General features: G+C 40.8%; 1 protein-coding gene across 3 annotated transcripts; it reads right to left on the reverse strand.

Moving 5' to 3' along the window:
* Nucleotides 1–2048: 2048 nt before the first annotated feature.
* On the reverse strand, nt 2049–24225 carry THOC1 (THO complex subunit 1). 3 transcript variants are annotated; one of them, XM_055799444.1, is made up of 22 exons: nt 24069–24225; nt 23069–23142; nt 22904–22964; nt 21399–21465; nt 20211–20329; nt 18845–18893; nt 18242–18337; nt 17876–17958; nt 17265–17338; nt 16577–16685; nt 15313–15444; nt 13201–13301; nt 12965–13031; nt 12757–12807; nt 12064–12134; nt 11183–11206; nt 10657–10752; nt 9679–9744; nt 6362–6445; nt 5987–6134; nt 4424–4502; nt 2049–2525 (listed from the first exon to the last, which is right to left on the reverse strand). In XM_055799444.1, the coding sequence occupies exons 1-22, from the start codon at nt 24159–24161 to the stop codon at nt 2230–2232; spliced, it is 2040 nt and encodes a 679-aa protein (XP_055655419.1). In that variant the 5' UTR covers nt 24162–24225; the 3' UTR covers nt 2049–2229. The 3 variants fall into 3 exon arrangements, with proteins under 3 accessions (XP_055655419.1, XP_055655420.1, XP_055655421.1); XM_055799445.1 differs by lacking the exon at nt 11183–11206; XM_055799446.1 differs by lacking the exon at nt 4424–4502 and having other exon boundaries at nt 2346–2525.

A 24225-nucleotide genomic window follows, 5' to 3' on the forward strand; every position in this document is an offset into this window, starting at 1 on the left:
CTGGGAGCACGGCAAAGGCCTAAGGATGTATTTTTAAAACGTTGCATGATGCTTAAAGGCAGGCTCCACCCCTGAAGGAAGCCCCAGTGCAGTACCAGCTCTCTTCCTCTGTACCCCACAGAAATAGTACAGGCTCCTCTGTTTTTAAAAGCTTGCTCTGTCCCCTGTTAAGGAGGAAGGAGAGATGGTGCCTGTGCCGACTGGCTGTTCTGTGGAACTGCCTCCTCCCAGCTGTGGTCCTACGATCAGTGCTTCCTCTCTTAAAGCGCCTGGCAGCAGCTGAAAAGAGCTGCTTGCTCTGAACAATTGCGTGACCCTACACCTATGAAAAAACTGATCTTCTATTACTGGTTACAGCCCCATAGTTACAAGAAAAGGTTAACTTTTTCCTTCCCAAACAGTGTACTGTCCCATTTTTCTGCTGCTCTTGCATTTTCCTAATTTTGAGACATGTACACTTATGTGTGACAACCGTACAAGTCATCTCACTGGGACAAGATACACTTAATTACTAATAGCTGGGACACTGAAAACACCATCTCCTTTTCTTTCTAGGTCTGTCAAACCCTTTAGTTGCATCTTAGGGCTGGGGGCTTGAATCAGTGGTCAGGATCCTCACAGTCAGGGTCTTGCCCCAGGTGGGTCTACTTTCAAGCCTGTCTGAGGCCAGAGCTGTGCTGTCACGTTTTGACGAGGTCATACTTGTCAATGATGCAGAAAAAAAATCTGCGTTCCTCCATGCACAAAACGACACAGGACTGCGCTGCTGCTGGATCAAAGGTAAATCAGGGGGACAGCTCATGCCCAAGTCTATTGCCTTGACCATGAGTCCGGAGATTCTGGTTCATGACTGAGCTATCACGACTACAACTCACTGGACGTAGCTTCCTTCAGTCACCTTCCATGTGGCTGTCATCCCCAGCTCTCCCAGCATCAAGGCGGCAGGCAGGCCGCGTTCAGCTGTTAGTCATCCCCACACATCTCAGATCACAATACGCTCCAGTCCCTTCATCATCTGAAATCGTTAACATTTCATACCTTCTACCCATCGTACCTGCAGCCGGAGGTAAGAGGCAGGCTGTACTGTATTTCCAACACGTGTCCCATACCAGCTTTCACTGAAGTGCCACATCATCGAATTCTTAATACCGTTCAATCCAAGTGGCGTACCAGGCAGAGAGCTCTCAGCAGCAGCTCTGCAGGCAGGAACTCCTCTCCGAGCTGGTAGCTAAACACCCTGGAAATTCACAGGTACGATTTAATGACCAACTGAAGCAGTACTCTGTGGAGAGGAAGTTCTCCGATCCACAGTTTTCCAAATGCTCGGCATGATGCAGGAAATAGCCACAGAACAAGTTGTAGCCAGCTACCACTTAACGCCACAAAAATCTTCCTCCACTTTTTGAGGGAAAACGTCGAGCTACGTGCAACAGCTTGTACCCGTCAACAGATAGCCATATCCTTAACATGAAACCAGTTGTCATTTCACAGCGAACTGGAACAAAAAAATTACCTTGCTTACCATGCGTGACTCGGGGGAGTTCCTACGTAGCCAAACACATGCGGAGACTAAAGTTATGACTAATAAAAGCCAGGCATGGGATCCCCCCTAATTATTGACTGTCAAGTTCCAGAGAGAAACCAGTTCTTCATCAGACCAGCGGACACTGCAGCACCCCTGAGGACACCAGTTCTTCACTGACAGGGAATGCTATGACTTGGATCTCCACCACAACCCTTTTTTGTCAAAAGTTGACACGCAAACAAACAGGTACATTCTGATGGTCTACAGCTCCCTGCCACCCCAAACAATGACTCGGAAGCCCTTCGCACCTACCCCCGCTCTGAAAACCACACAGAGACAGCAGGCCATTACACTGTCAGCTGGCTCCGTCCAACAGGAGTGACCCAAGCGCTGCTGATGCCAAATCTTCCTAAAGCTGCCTTGACTCCATCCTCTCTTTCACCTTTCCACCATCCAAGATGAAGCTTCCTCTTTCCGAATCAGGATGACGTAATCCTTTTCTCAGAAAATCTGGATAACTGAACAGCATTACGAAAAAGTTTTATTGTTTATTGAACATAAAATACCTATCAAAAATGCTACCTAGCATCAATAGTAACAGCAATAAACAAAACGCTCACAATTAGCGACAACAACCATAACAGTCACAACTGAAACCAACCACCACCACCAAAACCAAATGACGAGTTAGCATCTGAAGCGAGTTAGCTGCTGGTTTCAGTGTCATTGGTTAGGCTTTCTGCGAGGTCACTTAACCCGGCTTTGGTCAGAGCAGTAATCAGATTCTCAGGGGTTGCATGTACGCCCTCCTGATCCTGCCAGGCAACCAGCAGCTGCTTAGCTCTCATCTTCATGTCCTCACTGTCCAGCTCAATCTGCCGTATATCAGAATCTTTCATTTCCAAGTAGGGGGCCAAGGTCTTCCACTGCTCCCCAAGCCTGCTGGCAAATGACTCTATTTGTTCACCCGTCATGGCTTTGTCCCGTTGTACCTCTGGACCTGGAATAAAAAGAGAAAGAATCAGTGAGACACAGGGAAAGTCCCCATACTTTCCCTGATCGGCCCCATTTTAAGCTTGCTATTTATTTACTAACAGACTGACTCACACCTTTCCTTCAGTTGTTAAAGCCTACTCGAGCTCCGAGAACCGATGTATTGCCTGAGTCTCAAGAGACTCCCTTCTTGCCCAAGATAAAGAAAATCTTGGTTTTTAAGTTGAGAGAGAACTGCTAAAGCCTCAGGTACATTTGAACTGCCTGCTCCAAATGAAAACAAGGATTTTGACAGGCAGCCTGCAACTTTCAATGCATGAGTCTACTATAATATTAAATTACACAGTGATCTTTAATGTGTCTGTCAGACTTATATTTTAGTCACATCACTTGGAATTAACCCAGGTAAAAAATAATGTGCTTCCCTTTCACTGAGTTACTAAAGCCTCCTGTTCCTATCAGCAGCAGGACTGTGAATAGGACAGTAATTTAACGTGTAGTCAGTACTTCAAGGATTTTTCTGTCATTCTGGCACCAACATAAGAGCCACTGAATACTCTGCTCTGCTGAGAAGCCAAGTGCTACAGTGATTACACAGGTGGGTTTGCACATTTCTCGCTTATCATGGTCTACAATCTATGGCTTACTACCTGTTTCTTTCATACTTTTAAAGAAAAGCCCTGAAAGACCAAGTTGCTTACGCATAGAAATGGATAATATTCTTAATTTTTAATAAATAACTCACCCTCACGCCACCTGAAGAGCCAGATGGCATGAAGTGGAAGTTTCTCTCCAGTACTTACACACTCATTTATCTGAGCTAAACTTACTGCTTTGAGGGGAAAGAAGGGAAGATCACAACCACCACCACAACAAAAGCATTCAGACCACTTTCCTTATTTCTAAGCACAACAGTGTATAGCGGACTGCAGCTCTGCCATCTTTGCTTTAAGACAAGATTTAAAGAAAGCTGTGTCAGGCAGTGCTAAGCTGAGGAGAGAACTTCACTACTGGCAAGGAGACTGCGGGAAAGGTCAGGTGCTGGGTGGAAAAGGGCAACAGAAGAGATGCACAGAGGCCCACAGAAGGCCTTCCACTAACAGAAGCAGCTTTCAACAAAATTGCCAGCAGCACCCAGTGTGTGGCTTCCACACCCCTGCATATCCCATTTGCCCATGCTGGATCCAAGGGCTAACACAGAGAGATACAACACGCAGGAGATGAAGGCATGGATGAGGATGGAAGGCAGCAGATTCACAGACACAGGACACAGGGAAGGACACTTAGGAGCATGACATATCAGGGTCACAGGCAAGGTACAAAAATGAAATGACTGGTTCTTGAAGAGGAATTAATAAGAGATGATGTTTGTCAGGAAGGCTGCTCTTCTCACAGAGAAGCTTTTGCCTTTAAGATGTTTTAAATGAAGAGGACGTAAAGTTCTTAGAGTTGGAATATATCCATTTCTGAAAGTCCCATAACTACCCACTCCAGCAGGGGCTAGAGGGATGCACTTACCCGTGGCAATTAAAGGGCAGAAAGAACACTTGGGTAGGTTGGTTGGTTTTTTGTTGGTTTTTGTTTTTTTTTTTCACACAGCAATGCTGACATTTTAGCTATAAACACCTACTAACACTGTAAACATACATCACGTAGCAGGAAAAAGGTTGGAAGAAGCTCCTAATGAAAGTGGATGCTTTCAGCACTGCAGGCCACAAGACCGAGAGCTGCTGGTTGTGCCCTGTGTCCTGAAAAGGCTGCACTTCTTGGTACGAATGCTGGTTCAAGACAGAAGTGCTGGGGTAACCAGGACTGGTGACCCTCAGTAGAAACGATGTGAAAACACAACTTTTACAATACACATCAAGAGAGAAACTGAAAAGACTGAGAACATGCAAACCTTACTTTCATTGTTTTCCTTTAATAAAGCATCATTATCTTCCTCATCTTCATCTTCGCCTGTTTTTATTTCTTCAGAAGGAGGCTACAATGACAGAACTAAACATCACTGGATGAATTTTGTGTTTAAAGAGAAATTTTGCAGCTCTGTGATTGTCCCTGGAATGTATGTTAGAATGGAAAACCTGACATGATCCCATACGAGAACCAGAAAACCCCTATAGCCTCCTGTTTCCAAACCACCAGTAACAAGTGTTCTAATAAAACAGTACGAACTAAAAAAAATAAATAGAAATCTAATGAAAGTATTCACTGACTTCACAGGATTTTCTCCTTTTCATAGTAACTACAACTAAGCAGTACATCCCTAGCTTTATTACTTACTTTAAAAAATAACAAACTTTCTATAATACCACTGCTGATGGAAGGTTTTTTTATTTATTTTTATTTATTTATTTATTCTTCACTAATTTTATTCCTCACTCAAGTTTTCTGTACTTTCCAGCTTCTTAAAGGTGGCAAACAAATATGCAAACAACAAACTTTTTGTTCTCTGAATTAGCTATTGATGAGCCAAGATGAACAAAAGGCTTCCTCTTTTCTGATGTTTCAATCACAGGCCTTACCTATGTATTTGCTTCTTGCCGTAATGTTTGGCACATGACAGCGGTACCACCAGGAATACTGCATAAAGTAATACCTTAATACATTAACAGCTTTCCCCTCCCAGTATTTCTTCTAAAAATGCTATTAGCATCTAGTCAACTCTGATGGCTGAACAAACAAAAAAGCTATATATTACAGTCCAACCTTTACATCTCAGTAGTTTCACATTACAGATAAGGAAGGTCTCAAACACAGAAGCATGGGTTCACATCCGCAAGTAATTGCTAGGCTGTGTGCTAACTCAGAGGTTTAGAAAATGCTCCTTTCCCCAGTTGTTAGTTTCTCTGAGATCACTTTATACGCAATGAGAAGAGACCCGTCCCTGACCCCGAATTTGTACCATTGAACGTGCAGAGGGTTAATGCCTTAAATTTACCGCTCTACAAAATCTACTTTTCTTTACATATTTTAAAAGTAGTGGAGCTGATAGGAAAGCTTTGGTAAATCTTGCTGCAAAGCTCTGGTAACACTTAGCACAGTACCTCTGGCTGCACACCCTGCCCCTTTTACTGCCAAACCAGTAGCCACAGCAACTGATATTCGTGAGCCATAACACCACCGTGCACCTTAAATAAAAGTAGTCTGCACTGCAGCCTGGAACCCAAGTAGCTGGGTACAAATATATTCCGGCTTACCAATGGGATTGCCACAGCTGCTTTTTCACAGAACACAAGGCAGAGCTCCGCACTTACTTGGTTAGTCAATGTTATTATTCAGGTTGGTGTTACTGGGATCTTCATAATTAGACCAATTTTATTTGTAATTTTTACTTTAGTGTACAAGGTTTTTTTTTCTCCCATGTGTTTTTGCCCCTTCCCTCCCCACGTACCAAATGGACTGCAGAGAGACAAGCAGGAAGTTAAATGAATTCCACATTTATTATTATAGGATAATATTACTTACAGGCAGCTCCTTGGCTAATTTGATTACCATGTTTTCTAGGTATTCAGGTAAACTCTTGAACTGTTGGTTTGTTGGCTGGAAGAAGTGGGGACTTCTGCGTGCTAGAAGTCTCAATGCTCTCCAGCCATAGTTAGAATTGTTCACAGCCCTGTAATAAAATACAAGTTTGGTCGGTAACCATCTGACATCTATAAAAGCACAGAAAAAGATGCGAGGTGTTTACTAATTAATATCACTGTCCAAACTTATAAATCTGTGGCGCATTACTGGAGTCCTGCACAGATATTAGTAATGCAGAGAACAGTCTGTTTTCTTTAACAATCCAAACATAAAAAGAGATCAAAATAAAGTGAAACACAAGAAAGACTGACATACTTATACTTATTTTCAACCATGTTTTCAGGGTCTGCTTGTTCAATAGCTTCTTCAAAAAATTCCTCCAACGTTGGCATATATTCCCTAAAAAATAAATTAAGGAGCTTAACAGTGCTCACAATCTACTGTAAAATAGCTGGTTTTCAACACCTTCATACACATCTCAAGCTTATTCACTGAAGAAAAAAAAAAAAAAAGCACACCAAAAACCAACCTACTCAAATTTAATGACTGCAAATAAGCAAAGAATCTGTTTGATACATGTTGCTATAAAATTATATACTGTATAACCACTGAAGCATACCACTAGTCCCTAGCACTGCCTATTATATGCATTTAAACCTTCTGCCATACCAGAAGGTGACACAAGCATCTGTCAATAGCATTTGGCGAAGAAAAGAGTATGGGATGCAAGACAAGAATTCTGGTAATAAGGAAATGAGACTTTCATAAAAATACCTGTAACAACTGACTGGCTGCATTAGAAACATGCTGCCACTTGCACAGCTCACAAGAGCTCAGAAGCCTACAACGGTTGTTAGTTCTGTGCAATCTGACAGGACAGGACAAGTAAAACACGACCTCTTTACCGCCCCACCCCACCATTTCAGCTTCATCTGCTACCAGAGAAAGCAACACTACTATTACTCCACAATTTCAATTATTTATGATCACTAATTTTAGAGGGGGGGAAGTATTAGGCAGCTTAATGTTGTAATTAATGATCCCATCTTAGTGGCTCCCCAACTTGCTCAAAACATGTCCATTTCATCCCCCATGGTGATCCTTGTACCTTCTGCTGAAGGTACTTCAGTTAAAGTACATTCAATACAGATCCAAAGTCTACAGGCATCAGGAGAAATTTATTTATTTGAAGTGGACTGAAAAGCATCTGAACTCCTGGGCTCAAAGAGATGTTATCAGTAGCATGAAGTCCAGCTGGGGGCCTGTCACTAGCGTGTGCCAGGGCTCAATACCAGAGCCAGTACTAGCTAGCACCTTCATTACTGACCATGGGACAGAGTGCACCCTCAGCTGTAAAACTGGGAAGGGTGGATGACAGACCAGAGGGTTGTGCTGCCAGCCAGAGGGACCTCAACAGACCAGAGGAATTGGCTGACAGGAATGTCATGAAGTTCAGGAAAGGAAAATGCCAAGTCCTGCGTGGGAGGAACAATTCCAGGCACGAGCACAGGCTGAGGATTGACTGGCTGGAGAGCACCTTTGCAGAAAAGGTCTTGGTGGACGACATCACTGCAGACACGAGCCAGCAATGCGTCCTTCTGTCAAAGATGGCCAGTGACACCCTGGGCCTCATTAAGAGGGTTACCAACAGGTCAAGGGAGACGATCCTTTCCTTCTACTCAGCACTGGCAAGATACATGTGGAGCGCTGGGTCCAGTTCTGGACTCCCCAGAACAGACACGCGGCCATGCAAAAGGCTGTGCACAGATCGGAACATCTGACACCCAAGGAGTCTGAGGGAGCTAGGACTGTTTACCCTGGAGAAGAGAGGGCTCAGGGGCAGTAAATACCTGATGGGGGCAGTAAGGAAGAGTCAGACTCAGTGCTACTCAGTGAAAACACAAGCAGCAGCTGGCACAAACTGAAATACAGGCAATTCCACTTAGGCACCAGAAAAATGTCCCCCAACTTTTCTGTGAGGGTGACCAAACACTGGAACAGATTGCCCAGGAAGGCTGCAGAACTTCCACTCTTGGAGAAACCTTCAGAACCTGACTGGGGAAGGTTCTAGGCCACTTGCTGTAGCTGAGCCTGCTTTGAGCAAGGATTTCTAGAGGTCCCTTCCCACCTCAGTTGTTCTGTGATTTAAAAGACAGTATTGATGGTTCATACGGGACATACTAAAAAGGTGACTGATGTTTCTGCTCTTAGAACAGGTAGCGGTTGCTTCTGAAAGGTATTCAAACCAGTATATAAGGAAACGACCTAAAAATATAACAAAAATAATATTCACAATGATCAGGACAGTTTGCTGCTTTGAAGACTACAAGTAAGCAATACAGATTACTTAAGAGCTGTAGGTTACTGTGAGCCAAGATTATCAGTGGTGCAAAGCAGGCTCGTAATGGCATGTATTTCTCCTACCTAATGTTTGACAGAGACACATCTGTTTCTACAAGAGAACTAGCGATCAGTTGGGGGAAGGGGGGAAGCACACTGGTCTATAAATTCACTTTAATTTTGTTTTGAAAAACATGTTTGGGCCATGAAAGCAGTGCCCCATGCATGTTTAAGTGTAGTATCACTGACTACTGGAACCAAAGCCAGCATCTTAAAACCACATCTGATTTGAAACCTGCTATATTAACCCAAGAACAGCTATCTACAAAGACGACAGGTAAGGAAGTATTACCCCATTTGAATGAAGACACGAGGGACCAAAGCAAAAAGTTACAGTCACTTGACCACATTCAGTCACAAAACCTACAATAAAACTTGGTACTGAATCCAGATCCCCCTGGATCTTCTCTTTCCCGTTTACCATGGCATGCATTTTCTTGGTTTATCTCCATTTGTTTAGTTTTGGTCTCTAAAAGCAATTGGAATAGGAGCTGGAAGAAAAATATGAAACTTGCAATTGGAAAAGCATTTCCTCTACTTAGGACATCTGCACAGCTAGCACCTCCCCCCAGGCACCCAGCCTTTACAGCCACTACTAGCAAAGCTCTCTTCAGGAACTGTCTCATTCCATTTCCAGATTTTCAAACTAGGTACCATGTCTGCACAAAAAGGGAACACGCTATCTTTAACGGACAGACAGTTACATAGAAAGTACATTTTCAGTATTTTCTACAACTGTGCAAGCAGAAGGGTTAATCAATAATTGTATTTTTCTACGTCTACACCACTAGCAGATCCGGTATGCACTGAAACAATGCCTGTTAACCAATTACCTCTTATCTAGTATTGCTCAACACACATGCCTGCTTGAACATCACAGCCAAATGGCATGCTAACCTCATTGGAGCCACACTTGGCAACCTTCCTTTATTATATAAAGTAATTAATTGCATAATCACGCTCTACCAAATGGAAGTTTCCATCTGGTTTTTAGATTAGATTTTACTTTACCAAGCAATGAATATTCCTCAAAGCATAAACACTAGTGAAGAAAACTGTAAGGAGATTTCAAGACAAAGATTCATACAACCAAATTCTCTCAAAACACACAGCGAAATGGCATACCATGTAACACCATCTTATATACTTTCTTTATGCCAATTTTTTTATAATTGTAATCTTGTGTGTAATTAAGAGTGCTTAAAGTTAGCTTTAGACAATGGCGTACCTACCTACTCTCAGATTTACAAGCTTCCATGTTATCAGGACATAAATTCCAAAGGCGGGTCAGTTCCTCACTGAAAAGAGAGGCAAAACACTTATCAAACTCCACATTCATCATTGGTATCACTCCATGTTCATCGTTCAAAGAGAGACATGTGAAACAACACTACAGAAATTCTAACCCCAGAGCCTTTATAATAAAGCACACCACACAAACTTTGTAATACATACATCTTAGGGATTACTAGAAGAGACAGAAATCGCATCCGATGTTGCAAATCAGGAAAATTATGTATTAAATTTCTATTACAATCTCTTGCTGATCTGCGGTAAGAAACAGTAAAAAACTCTCTCCTTCCAAATTAGCTAGGGTCAGGCCATTTTGTTTTGATAAATGAAATAATTTATTGCTCTTTCAGAAGGGACATTTTACAAAACACTCAGTACGAGGTCTTGAAGCTCAAGACAAGGTTAAAATTTCTACATCTAGGTTGGGTAAACCATTACAATGAAAAGACTCATTTCTTCTAAAGAAGGAAGTGGAAAAACGCAGCACTCAGTATCATGCAAAATACGGCACTTTTACTGGAGGGAACATATCAAGAATTTTTTGCCCCAGGGCTAAAATACTAGTAGATGTTATTTTAAAACCCACGGCACACATACATTTTAAGCAAAAACAGGAGGAGGACAACAGCGTAAAAACTGATCAGACAAGTACAAACCACTGATTTTCAGCCTGTAACTTACAGACCATTTAAAAGGGATCTAAAGAGATGACTGTAAGGAAAGGAAGCCTACTGCAGGTTTTAAAAGAATGACATATCCCTTGGCTGTTCTTTCCCAGCAGTTCTAAAGCAAGGAAGTTTTAAAAATGCTGACTACAAAAAACAGTCAGTGGCAAAAAAAACCACCACAAAGCCCCCCAGACCAACTAACCAACCAAACCCCAGAAACCCTGTAAAGGAAAAAAAATTCCAACATACTTCCCCATAAGGATTTTTTTGTTTGGTCCTTTTCCTAAGAAGTCCTCTGGAGCTGGCCTCTTTCTCACAGGCCTCATTGGCTTAGAATCAGGAGGTCTAAAGAAAAAAAGTGCCCTTTAGTATCAAACCAGTAATATGTAGAGAAATGCGTAGAGAACAAAATCAAGCCATTTCACTTCAGATGGTTAAATTGTAATGGAAGTATTCAGAAGAACTGGGATTCTAGGAGTGGAAGGAGGCAAAGGGAAGAGGAGAGAGAGAATGTAAAGTAAGGATAAGGAAGGGGATTTGCCAGACATTAAAATTAGTTCAGTCACAAATTTAAGTGTCGATCATAAAAGTCCCAATATAGAAAAAGAAGCAAATCACATTTATGCCAGCAGCACATAAGTATGCTCTACCCTGCTGCTGGGATCATCTGCCCTATGATTGCAAGTTCTCTTTCCCCAGGTGCACCTGATTTCATGGGATCAGAGACCCCAGAGATCACGGTGATCCCAGACACTGAGATTATGGTAAGACCTACCCAAGCTGAAACTCTGGCTGAGATCTAAAGGAGACAGAACATTCGTAAAAGTCAAATTTCATTATTTTACTTGCCCCCCACCTGCCCACTATAGTAATTTCTCTCTTCTCACAGTCCCCCTCCCCCTTTTTCACAAACAGCTGAAGTCATGAAGAGGTGGCTCCACCTGATCACTTCATAAAAGGAAATCTGCAAAGGCATAACGACACAGATGCTCCTTACCACAAAGGGGCTACAGTCTGTGTGCAGAATGAAGAAGGATGGAAGAGGAATGTTTGGTCACCAACCTCAAGATAGTTAAGTAGACACATGGAGTCAAAGTTCAAGTTTTGCCACTAGTTAGTAACTAATTACACAGGAAACCTTTCAATGGCAAAAGCCACCTAATCATAATTTCCTTTCAGGTAAGCAATCACCACAAAGTGGCAAACCTAATAAAGTGCATAAGAGGAGAATCGTTACACAAAAACGCCCCACCCAAAGCCGTAACGCCAAAAGCTTCAGTAGAGGCAATGCAAAGCAGTATATGGGAAACTCAGGCACTAACTTCTTCAACCTAGTGTCTGCTGAAGGCAGAATGGGAGATAACTTGCTCCAGTCTCCTCAGTCACTGGATTCTTGGTATGAGACAGTGAGGAATGCTCTCCTGAGACCCTGCACATTCATAACCACCTCTTCACTGATGTAATGAAGCCTTAAGACTTTTGGCAGAAATCAAAGAGCCTTCTGCACACAGAAGGGACATCCAACTATACAAATCTCAAAGCTGCATGAACATTATGCAAAGAACATTAACGTTCATACACCACGGGTACGTATTCCAAAGCTGCACCAGCATTTCAAACAAGCAGCAGCAAGCTTCTACTTCATAATAGAATTACCTTTCTTTCACAAAGCTTGGGCAGCCCTCATTTTTCCATGAATTCCAGTTTTCTTCAGTATTTAATATATGCTGGAGAAACATAATACTGCACATTATTAGGGTCATAATAATCTTTGAAGTTGACCTCAAAATTTTTAACTGAGCTATTAAAACTAAGGGGAAAACTTTGTTCTAGTGTGTGTATTTCAGCCACTATTTTGAAGGTCATCAGTGTTATCTTAGACAACTGGTTTAGTTTATTCAAACCTACTGTATCTCCTCTCTTCAGTAAATGTGGGAAAGGCTTTATTTCTCCTTCTCTAAACAAGAAAATAGAGGGAGCCAAAGTAAAGGAAAAGAGGAAAGCAAGAAAACAACTTTTGTTAATTTCACTTGCATCTTTTTCCCATGTCTTTGGGCACAGCACTCCTTTCTGCAAAGACTTTTTAAATATTTTTTTTTCCCAATAACCAATGTCTCCTGTATTTACACGTGCACATTTTTTCCTTCTCCTGGGTAGAAATGGAAAAGCACAATAATGAAAACATGGGAAAACCATGACTACAAAACAAAAAGCTGTTATGAGATCTTTTTACAGAGATGAGATAAAAGTTCTCTCAGATACAACATCTATGTTCCAAAAGCTAGTTTAAACTGACACTGCCTTTTTACATGCTATATACTTTGTTCAGACAGGCACCAAAGTACTTACCTCTACCATTTTTGAGAATCTTTCACCATCCGGAGGATTTTCTGAAAGAAGCTATGATTGGGAGGGAGAAAAAAATTTAGAAAATAATAGAATATGTAGAAAAAAAACCTCCAAGAACATGGTGGTTACTGCTTCAAAGGTGGCTGATATAATATTACATGGTAAATATTCTTCCATGTAATTTTTGTAAAGTATCTACTGTACTAACCTGGTACACTGCTTTTGTAGTATCTTCAATCCAAAGAGACTGTTCATCTGTTAGAACATAGTTTGAACTGGAATTGAAAAACAGAAACACAACAAAAAACACAGGATGTTTACCAATCCAAGGCTCTGCAAGTTTCACAAGAACCCGAGAACAAGGAGACAAACTCTTTCAAAGTATTTTGGTTTATCTCCAAGTTCTTAGCTCTCCATCCCCAAAATAAAAAAGTTCCATATTACCTTTTGAATTTGACCTGTCCCTTTAGATACTGAAATAATATTAGATACTGCAACAAGATGTGTCGGCGAAAGTTACTGTCACTCAGCTGTAAATCCATCAGCTAAACAACAACAAAAAAATTACACATTAAGGAGATTAAACATGTGTAAGTGAAAAAAATTCAGCAGATGTTTTCAGATAAACCCAATGGAGACTATTTTTACAAGATTACGGTAAGTCATTAGAGAAGCTCTATTAGTATCAACTATACTTTCTGGACAGCATTTCATAAGGTACTAAGATGGGTAAACTGTCATCTAGCACAATTTAGGAAGAAGTATCAAAATTTCTAATGAAATCAATTTCTTAAAAGCACAAGGAACCACCTTGTATCCCTAGCTTTTTGTTTAACTAGTTTTATACTGCTAGATTTAAGAACATCACTTTGAAGCAAACAAGAATTTGGAAAAACAAATATTCAAGTATTTCAGTAACTGAAGGAAAGCCTGCTCCCCTTCCCTATGAACTGCTGGCTCCAACATAAGGGTTCAGCTACCGCAGCAGCATACACTCTCATCAACACTTGCGCAGTGATACACTGCTCAGTTGCTACCCTATACGCTGCACTATGATACATCACACAAAGGGAACATTTGCAGATCCTTTAATGAAAAAGGCCTTTGACTCTTGGGTGTCAATTAAGCAACCAGTTCTACACCTTCTATACTATATTATTTTAAAATTCTCTATTCGCAGGTCAAAGGCTTATGCTGCACTGAAACTTGCTTTCTCTCATCTACTAATGCATACATTTAGAAGTTAAAGGTACATATTATTCCAAAACTAAGACGACTTGAGAATTAAACTCAATAAAGCATTGTATTTGTGACTGTCTTGGTTTCGCTGGGATAGAGTTAATTTTCTTCTTAGTAGTTAGTACAGTGCTGTGTTTTGGCTCTGATGTGAGAACAATGTTAATGTTGATAGCACACTGATGTTTTTAGTTGTTGCTGGGTGATGTTCATACTGAATCAAGGACTCTTCAGTTCCTTGGGCCCTGCCAGCCAGAGGGCTGGGGGGCACGGGAAACTGGGAGGGGACACAGCCAGGACAGGTGACCCAAGCTAGCCAAAGAGGTATTCCATACCATATGACGTCATGCTGAGTATATAAGCTGGGGGAAGAAGAAGGGGTGGACATCTGGCATTATGGCATTTGTCCTCCCGAGTAACCGTTACGCGTGATGGAGCCCGGCTTTCCTGGGGATGGCTGAACACCTGCCAGCCCATGGGAAGTGGTGAATGAATTCTTTGCTTTGCTTGCGTGCGCGGCTTGTGCTTTACCTAATAAACTGTTCTTATCTCAACCCCTGAGTTTTACACTGCTTTCTGATCCTCCTTCCCATCCCTCTGGGTGAGGGGAGTGAGCAAGCGGCTACGTGGTGCTGGGTTGCCAGCCGGGGTTAAACCACAACAGTCCTTTTTGGCACCCAGCGTGGGGCCCGAAGGGCTCAAGATAACAGATTTGATTGGAATGCACTAGTTTGAATTTATAGCTGTTATTGCTGTTTAGCTATTAAGGGGCAGGTTTCTGTTAATTAATTCTGTTAATATGAACAGAATTAAAAATTCTCAAGATCTTTTTCAAAGCAATTTTAAACAAGACCATTATGAGGCAAAAAATATAGTTAGCACATCATCAGCCAAGTTCTGAAAATGTAATTCTACAGGCAATAAAAAAAGCAACAGATCTTCAAATACTTACTCTATTTTAACTTCCCTTTCTAAATGTAACATTACAAATCAAACACAATAATGTATGCCAGCTTTACTGCAGACTTTTATTCCCAAAATAAAGTCCCTGAATCACCAATTAACAGAGGCAATCCATCCACAACGAAAGAATAAAATAAAAAAGAAGAGAACAAATCTATCTAAATAAAGTGATCAAACAATGTAACAGGATATCCAGAGAAACTCTGGAGTCTCTACTTGTGGAAACATTCAAAAGCCAACTGGACATCACACTGATGAACATGCTCTAGCTGAGAGCTTTGAGCAGGGAGACTGAACTAGACACAAGTTCCCTCCAGTCTCAACTAGTCTGCGACTCTGAAAAAAGAAATCACGTACCTTTTCACTAGTTAGGAACTTTGCAAAGTATACATGTTCTCCTCCTGTTTTTAGTTCTTCCAACTTTTTTCGGGAAGCCTGAGTGTCGTCCAATTTGTAACTTTTGAAAACAGCCAAAACTTCTTCTGAGTACTATAAAACAGTTATTTAACACATCAAAATAATACAAAAACTTTGTAGTTAAAGAGAACTTACACTAGACTTAGTGCCAAGCAAGTAAAATCAATTGTAAACCTGCTATCAGCCAGCTGAAACAACCCATTTGCCACCAGTACGTAGGGTTTCTCTGAACACCACAAATGACAGTGAAAGTGTTATTTATCATTTCAGAATATCTTATCATTTGGAGTATTTAAAATACACTAAGAAAAACAATGTTATGGGTTGTGAACAGTGTGCAACTGCTTTGTTGTTTAGATGTTATGAAGAAAAAAGGTCCACATGATAACAGTGCTATATTCAAACCCAATTTAAGTTGTTCAGAATACATACAAAAAGGCACATAAGTGAGAGTTAAATTTGCACTACTGCCCTTAAAATCAATTCAGTCTTAAAGCTGCAATGAAGAAAATCTCAAAAATTTCATCTGAAAGATTTAAGCCTGACCTTGTGTCCAGTTTCTCTGAACCACACACGAGGTTTCGGGAATGTAGACCTCATTGACTAGATTTGTATTAGAATGTCTGAGCAGATGTTACATCTTAATACCAGAACACAGAGAATGACAATTTTAAAAACAAGGCTTCTTGCTATTAAACAGTGACAAATTGTGAAGACACAGTAGCTTAGCAATAAATTATCCTCAACAGTCATATTAAGCAAAACTGAAACAGCTGGCTGAAAGGGACATTAGAGTCATTGCTTCTATAAAGAGATTTGCTTCATTAGAAGCCTATCATCTTTAGGATCCCACTGGGATCAGTATGACTATTCAACTCTATGATCTAGGTCTAGGTATTATCTTCTGTGGGGGAAAAAAACCCCAAACCCACAAGTTCTGCTTTTTGTCTGACATTGTTGTAACATACGATGTCTTTCTGTTATTGACTAACACAAGTTTTATTAGGGGATTTACTGCACATCTTAATATGCTGTTTACCATCAAAGATTCACTTTGGAAAACAGCAAAATGCATTTCTTTGTGCACTATTATTCAATGGCACGAGGACTTGAACTGTTCCATGCTTACACAGTCACTCTCCTACTCATGTAAATGGTGATTTTCACTTGGGCTGAATGGTTGAAAACATGAACTCAAGATTACCTTAAGAAAAGTTTTCCATGATACCTTCTCATAGCACTGCACAGGATTTCTAAAATAATCTTGAAGTGACCAGAATTTTCTATAAAGGTTATAATCTATTGGAATGGAACTGGGGGGAAAAAAAAAAACACAAACCAACAAACAATATTGAAAGAGATATATTCAATTTGAGTCCGCCCAGGAATGTGCAATTTCAGAAAATATTACTCATTTTGTAAGTGAAATAATAAGTCAGTAGTGAGCCCTTACAGAGAAATCTATACTCCAGAATTTGTCTCTTTAAAAGAATTTTCCATCCAGTCTGTTGTAACCTTCTCACCACAAAAGTAAAAATAGTAAGAAAAAGGGATCTTAGAAGTTTTTCACTATCTGGGGAATGAAGAGGAGCACAGCTTTTTCTCCTAAAAGCATGTACAGCACATAGCCAGAATCCCAGAATACATCTTGACAAAATTTGTTCTGCTAAGTAATTCAGAAAATTGTCAAAAAGAGAGAACAGCAGTTCTCAGATAGAGTACACAACTTCTTCAAATAACTCTGTAGATTTCTCTCTACTAGGCTGTATTTAATCTTGAGAGGGCAGGAGATAAGTAAAATTCCAAATGCAGCATTTAAGGGTATTTCCCAAACAATTTTTTACTTTCACTTCATAAAGTTGTTTCAGCTTTTAAACTTGCTGTAAGCTCACCAACTGGTTGGTGCTTCATCATCTCCCATTTCACCTTCTTCTACGTCCATTCCTTCTTCTCTCTCCTCAGTGTGCTAACAGGAAAAAATAATTTAAAACTTATACAAGGGCCACTACAATTTGCATACAGTTGTCACCATGTCCTTTATTTTAAACATGCTATTACGCTTTAGATCAGAAAGATTACGCTGGTAATTCAGAAAATCTCTAAAGTATTATTCCAGTAAAACGTGCACCAAATTCCTGTCTTAACACCTTACTACACTTTGCAACGATAACCTGACTTCTCTTGAAAAAAGCTGAAGGGGCAGGTCTATCCTCTGTATACTACGGGGGAAACTTAGTAATTACGTCACAGTGTTTATCCCTCACAATCAAATGGACTTTTTTCCCCTCCAAGTCTGCACAGTTTAATACACCAGGTAACATGCCTATTGCCAGAATCAGCAGCTTGGTCTTGAAGAGGGACAACCAAATTATGAACATACAGTTCATATTATTAATAGATTATTAATATATTAATAACATATTAAGCATAGTAGCCCATTTTTGTGCAAAGAATCTTAGACATTTACTGCAGAATGAGTGAAAAATGACAAAGGAATTTTCACCTTCTGTCCTAGAGTGCTCTCATGTTCATTGGTATTGAAAACAGTGACATTTTCCAGGTTAAACTGACTCTGCAAGTTAAGTCCTGTGAAAAACAAAGGGTCAGTCTTAGAAGCTGTGACCTTCATAAGTCTGTTCAGTTAGTTTATGAGATGCTGATACTAAATTCTCAGAAACAGCATTCAAAACTTGTGTCTGAAATCACAACAAATGAGTCAGAATATCAATGGTAGAGACAAGAACTACGGTAAAAGTGCAACGTAATTTTCTCCAACTGAATTTGGTCTGCAACCATCATAAACTTAAAAAGATTCAGCACATTTAGTCTTTGTTAGATGTTAAGTGTGATGAAATGCAAAAAATCTCACCTGACTTTTCTGAAAGTGGAAATAACCTAGCCAAGAACAGCTGAATTCTTCCACAGAAGACTGTGTTTTGTGACTTAGATAATCTTCTTAGAAGGTCTAAATATTGTAAAGAGTAAAGAATATTAACATTTATCCCTCTTTCAATTTCTCACGCACTAGAAATCAAGACTTGCTAGTTACATGACCTACATAGCTAATGAAAGGTAGCTTTGTAAAAGCTAAGTTTGTAAATTTAAATGCTAGTAACTTCCTCAGATCAATGCATTCTACCAATTCTCCTAACACTTTCAATAGCAATAAAAAATAAGTTCAAATGAATCCTACTCAAATACAGCCTCTAATATTCCTCAGCAATAACAAAGCCCATAAAATTTTTAGATGTTCTTCTATAACGACCTCCACTGATGAAGAGATTTCCCTAAGGTCAGAATGACTTCTACTTTAATAAGCAAGACTCATGAATATCTGCTGAGTGATCTGCCTTTTACCTTTATTACATATTGGACACATCTGAATGTAAATCAGATTATTAAATTCACTTTCATTTGCTGAGATAGGGAGTTCTTTAATTCCCTACCACCCGCCCGAAAAACTACAACTTACCATTGCACATTCGTAGCAAGTAATTTTTCCCTGCAGAGTAAAATGTATTCTGAAATGCAGTAAAGGTATTTAGATCATTAAGAGATCACAAAACCTTCTTGAGCAGATTTTAATCCAATCACAAGCCATAAGCAAGTATGAGTCATTCCAACTGTTAACTCCAAATCTGTATCTCCCCCTATATGAGGCAGGTTTCACAAAAAGGCAATATAAAACAAACAGTCCCACAAATTCCAAGAAGGCATAAACCACAACATTTCAATCCAGTCTCCATACAGAAAAACACATGTGACAGTGAACTGTATGAGCAAAGTCCAATATTTTCCCCTGTAACATACAATTATTTACACTCATTACCTTTATTATTCCATGCATTTTTTTATAGATGTAAGCAAAGAGCAATAAACAAAAGATTCAGAGCATTCACAGTAGTAGTAATTTGGCAGCAGGAGAAAGAAATTGATAGAGACTTGAATTAATGACAAAGGACAGTTTGTGAATATACTGGGGGACACAATGTTATCTGAAACAGAACAGCATGAATGAAGGCCTATGGGAGGTAGCTGTGGTTAGGAAATTCAAGTTAGGAACACACAGAGAGACCGGAATGCTTTTCAGGTGTTACCTATAGAGTTGCAGACACTTGTGCTCCTGGCAGTACTGCCAAAGAGCAAGCCAAGGACACTAAGATTGAAGACTTCTTATGATCTTGGACTAAAATGCTGGCAGGTTAGGACTTCTGCCTGAGACTCTGAATTCCCTGTAATTAATAGCGCCTGCAGCACAAGAAGCTCAGCAGCCTGTCACAGCAGCTCTTCTCCTGCTACAGCACCATGGCACAGCAAGAGCACAGAACCCTCATACAGGCCTCAAAACACCAAATGTTACTCAAGAGCAGAAATATTTTAGGGCAATATATTCACTGTTGCTACAGTCCTGTAATGGAAAGCTCATTAAGGAAGTGACCAAGGAGTCTTCTTTCCCTGGAAATTGAAGATGCAGGAATCTCCTGCAACTCTGAGGAAGAAGCTGAATAATATGTCAAGAGATACATATCTACATATATGATTCGTATACTCATATGAATTGTGCATGGGAAGTTAAATTTACAGTTTCTAAATATGACAACCACTGTATACTGTGGAGGAAAGGAGTTAGAAAGAAAAGATCAGTCAAAATTATGATTTCTTTTATTATTCACTTTCTGACCTCTGCTGCCCAGACATTTTCAAGCCTCAGAACAAAATGTGCTCAACGTTACTATTCTAACACAAAGAGATGCAAAAACAGTTAAAATCTGTGTAAAAATGGTTCAGATCGACAGAAGCTTTGGCACAATTATAACACATTCTAGAGAAACACCTACCGATTTCCATGTAGCAACATTTTTCTCCACAAAAGTGAAAATTTTGTCACACTGGTCCAAAGGCAGGCAATCCAGAACATCCCCCAGAAGCACAAAAGGGGTTGATGCAGTGCAGATACCTGTGAGGAACATGTAATATTTTATTCAGCAAATTTGAACTGAAATGTATTTAAGATGCATGGCAGTTGAGGGACATTATGTTAAAAAACAAAGAAAAAATCTTCTCCTGGGTTGCTACAATCTTAACAAAAAGCTTGGGCTGAAGTGTGGACTCCCATTAAAGCTATTTCTGTATGTACACGTACGGAGATGAGCTTTACAAGAGCTTTGCACTAAGGTAAAACAAAAAATAAAGAATCACTGTTCTGAGAACCTCAAAGTCTGAAACAACATTGCATCTCTTCGCAGACTGCAAGTCAACTTCTAAATCTAGTTACACTAAACACACACATGAAGTCTTTTCCTCAAGTAAAGCACAGCTAAAGCAGTCCTCCAAGTCTGTCTGCCACGCTCTGCAGCCTGGTAGCTGCCTCAGTATCACAGGTCTTGTTATTCTACAGTTCAAAAAACACGTATGTAGTTGAGCTATACTTACTAGAACAAGCAAGTATTTAATGTGTCATGTGAACAAATAAACACAGAGAAGAGCATGAAAGCCTCTTCAGAAAAGATTAGCGCACTGATTACTGACTCAAAAGCCAGTTACAGAAACAGATTCAAGTACATAAAAAACAGCTGTGTATTGACAGGTCAGTACTATGAGACCATCGCAGATATCCGGAAATTATTTCTGGCCTTGCCAGCAACTGACAGAGAAACCTACAAGTCATTTAACCTATCCACCTCAGTGATCTCATCTCTGAAATTATGATGGGCAGCTTCTAAACATTTTACAGTAATGGACAAAGACAGAAAATGCTAATTATGTTGCAACCAACACCATGCAACTTCCTTTATTAAAAAAAAAGAAAGCAAACCAAATAAGATTCCAACGCAAATTTTACATATATAACTGAATGTAATTATATTATACTTCATTACTCTTGAGAAACAGGCTTAATAACCACTAGTCTGAGGGCCACATATTATAAAAACTAACTGCTGTAGATGACTTACAAAAATCAAGATTTTAAAATTTCCCTAAATGGTCCCCAAAACTACAAACAGATTTGAGAGAAAGGTGCTCACCTTCTGTGACTCCACCTATAGCAAGAGAAATAATTGCCAGGAGATTTTCACATGGAGCTTTGTTTATCTAAACAAACAAAACAGTATTAAACTCCTGTATTCTGACCTAAATATATCAAACAAAACAAAACCTCTTGTTTCCAAGCAGGCATATTTAAAACAAATATTGACATTCAACTCCCCAAAACATCAATTAATCTATTAAATCAGACTTATCAGTTAACTATATAAAGTTTTTATTGAGCAAGCAACATTTCTTGACTGCTTCTGGCTATTAAAGACCTACAATACCTACTGTGTAGTGAGAGTCACCTACCTCTGACAATTAATATCCCACACAGTCAGCCTTCATGGAATCACAGGATGGTTTGAGTTGGAAGAGGCTTTAAAGATCATCTAGTTCCAACCCCCCTGCCATGGGCAGGGACACCTTCCACTAGACCAGGTTGCTCAAAGCCCCATCCAGCCTGGCCTTGAACACTTCCAGGGATGGGGCATCCACAGCTTCTCTGGGCAACCTGGCCCAGTGTCTCACCACCCTCACAGTAAAGAATTTCTTCCTAATATCTTACCTAAACCTACACTTTTTCAGTTTAAAGCCATTTCCTCCGGTCCTATCACTACATGGCCTTGTAAAAAGTCCCTCTCCAGCTTTCTTGCAGGCAACCTTTAGGTACTGGAAGAGCACAATAAGGTCTCCCTGGAGCCTTCTCTTCTCCAGGCTGAACAACCCCAACTCTCTCAGACTGTCTTCATAGGAGAGGTGCTCTAACCCTCTGATCACTTTTGTGGCCCTCCTCTCAACTCAATCCAAGAGGTCCATGTCTTATGTTAGAAGCCCCAGATCTGGATGCAGCACTCCAACTAAGATCTCACAAGAGCAGCGTGGAGAGGCAGAATCACCTCCCTCAACTTGCTGGCTATGCTTCTTTCTGTGCAGCCCAGGATATGGTTGGCTTTTGCAAGTGCACATTGCCAGGTCATGCTGAGGTTCTTGTCAACCAACACCCCCAAGTCTTTTTCCTCAGGGCTGCTCTCAATCCATTCTCTGCCCAGCTTGTATTCGTGCTCATTCATTCAAGCAATACCAACAAAAAAATTACTTGATTCCTTTCATCATTCTTTTAAGCTGACAGGCACCTTTGTTACATGCTAGTGACAACCCACTCCACCCCACTCGTATAGTTGTAGAATAATGCATATTTATGAACTAGAATTTTAAGACATAGACTTCCATAAGCATTACACAAAACTGCTGGAAAAGGGTTAGTCAACAGCTCTCACCACAGTGTGGTATCTGTAAAATACTGCCATTCTGTTATATCTACCAATCTCCTCTGATCATCTATATTCAGTCTTATTTAGAGAACTTTTACATAATTCATGGTTTTAATAAACAGCGTTTCCTCATACTAAAGTAAGTTTCTGTTAAATTAATACATTAGCTTGCAAATAGAAATTTGAGCTTTATCAAGAAATAAGCTGTAGTAGTTTAAAGTACTTACTATTTCTTCTTCTACAATAACTCTAAAAGCTTGATCCAAGGTACACTTCTTTTCATTTTCACTGCAAATGCAAATATTCCACATCTGTTAATACCAACTATTACAGACAAGATTACTAAAAGTTATCTGGAAGGCACCCTCTAAGATCAAGCAGTATTTACTTACCTCCCAGGAATCTGGTTAAATGCGTTCAATAATGGTTTGATACTTTTGTTATTCAGAGCATCTCTGGTGGATGTCTACCAAAAAGTAAAGAAAGAAAAGTTACAAAACCAGTACAAAACCAAAAGGATCTTCTTCCTGTATCTAACAGCTGACAGAAATACTAAGGAATCTATTTGCCACACATGGTATGTCAGTTTAGAGACCTTTGTAACAAGTAGGGCAAATAACAAATGTCTAGCAAATCAGATATGTGAGTTAGCAGAGCATCACACCTCAAACCTGGGCTAACGGTGCAGTGAAAATAATATTGCTAAATGAAACACAACGGAATACACCGTTGCGACCAGTGCGGCACCTGCAACAGGCTCAAGTCCCACAGACACAGCCTCACAGGCAGGTTATAGTGTTCTGGGACATGATTCCTGCTAACAAGGTGGTCTAAAAATTACTATATCCTGTAATGAAATCAAGCTAACAGAGCAAGTGTCTTTGCCGCCACCACTTTTGTGTAAACCCCATCCCCTCGTCCAACAGACTGGGCTGTAAATGGCAGGATCCAGAGGCCTGGGTAAGCCAGCCCCGCCTGCTCTGGCAACAGAAAAGCGTAACTCAGCAGAGGCGCAAAAGAGCGAAGTTCAACGCGCTACCGGTCGTTTTGCTGCGGGATTCCCGCCATATTCTAAATTTCATTTTATTTTACATTAATTTTAGTAAACTAAACGGCAGCTCCTCCCGTGGGCAGGCTGGGTTGAGCCGGTATGAAGCCCCGTCCCCAAACTTATACGGCCTTAAGCGCTCGTTACAGGGGGCCCGGGCCCCTCCGCAGCGGGAGCCGCGCCCGGGCCCGCGGGCCCCGGTCCGGCCCGAGGCCTGGCGGAAGGGGAGGGAGGCGGGCGGCCGCTGAGGCACAGCCCCGCACCGGCGCGCAGACGCGGCGCCCCGTCCCCCTCCGAGCGGCGGCGAGGGAGGCGAGCCGAGCCTCCGGGCCGGCCGGGCTCACCGTGAAGCGAAGCCGCGCCTCGGGCAGGCTGAAGAGCGGCGACGACATCGCTCCAACCGAACGGCGCTCCGCGGCGCGTGCCGATGACGCCATATTCCCCCGCGCGGCGCCGCGTACGTCCTGGAGACGTCCCGCCTCCGGCAGCGGCGCGAGCGGG

Source organism: Falco peregrinus, chromosome 3 (genome assembly GCF_023634155.1).
Source record: "Falco peregrinus isolate bFalPer1 chromosome 3, bFalPer1.pri, whole genome shotgun sequence".
Classification (NCBI taxonomy): domain Eukaryota; kingdom Metazoa; phylum Chordata; class Aves; order Falconiformes; family Falconidae; genus Falco; species Falco peregrinus.

Coding starts and splice junctions, on each gene's coding strand:
- THOC1 (XM_055799444.1), bottom strand. CDS start 24,161: ATGGCGTCATCGGCACGCGCCGCGGAGCGCCGTTCGGTTGGAGCGATG. Junction 20,330..21,398: donor TATAGGTGGAGTCACAGAAG/GTGAGCACCTTT, acceptor TGTTCCTCACAG/GTATCTGCACTGCATCAACC. Junction 18,338..18,844: donor CTTGCTACGAATGTGCAATG/GTAAGTTGTAGT, acceptor TACAATATTTAG/ACCTTCTAAGAAGATTATCT.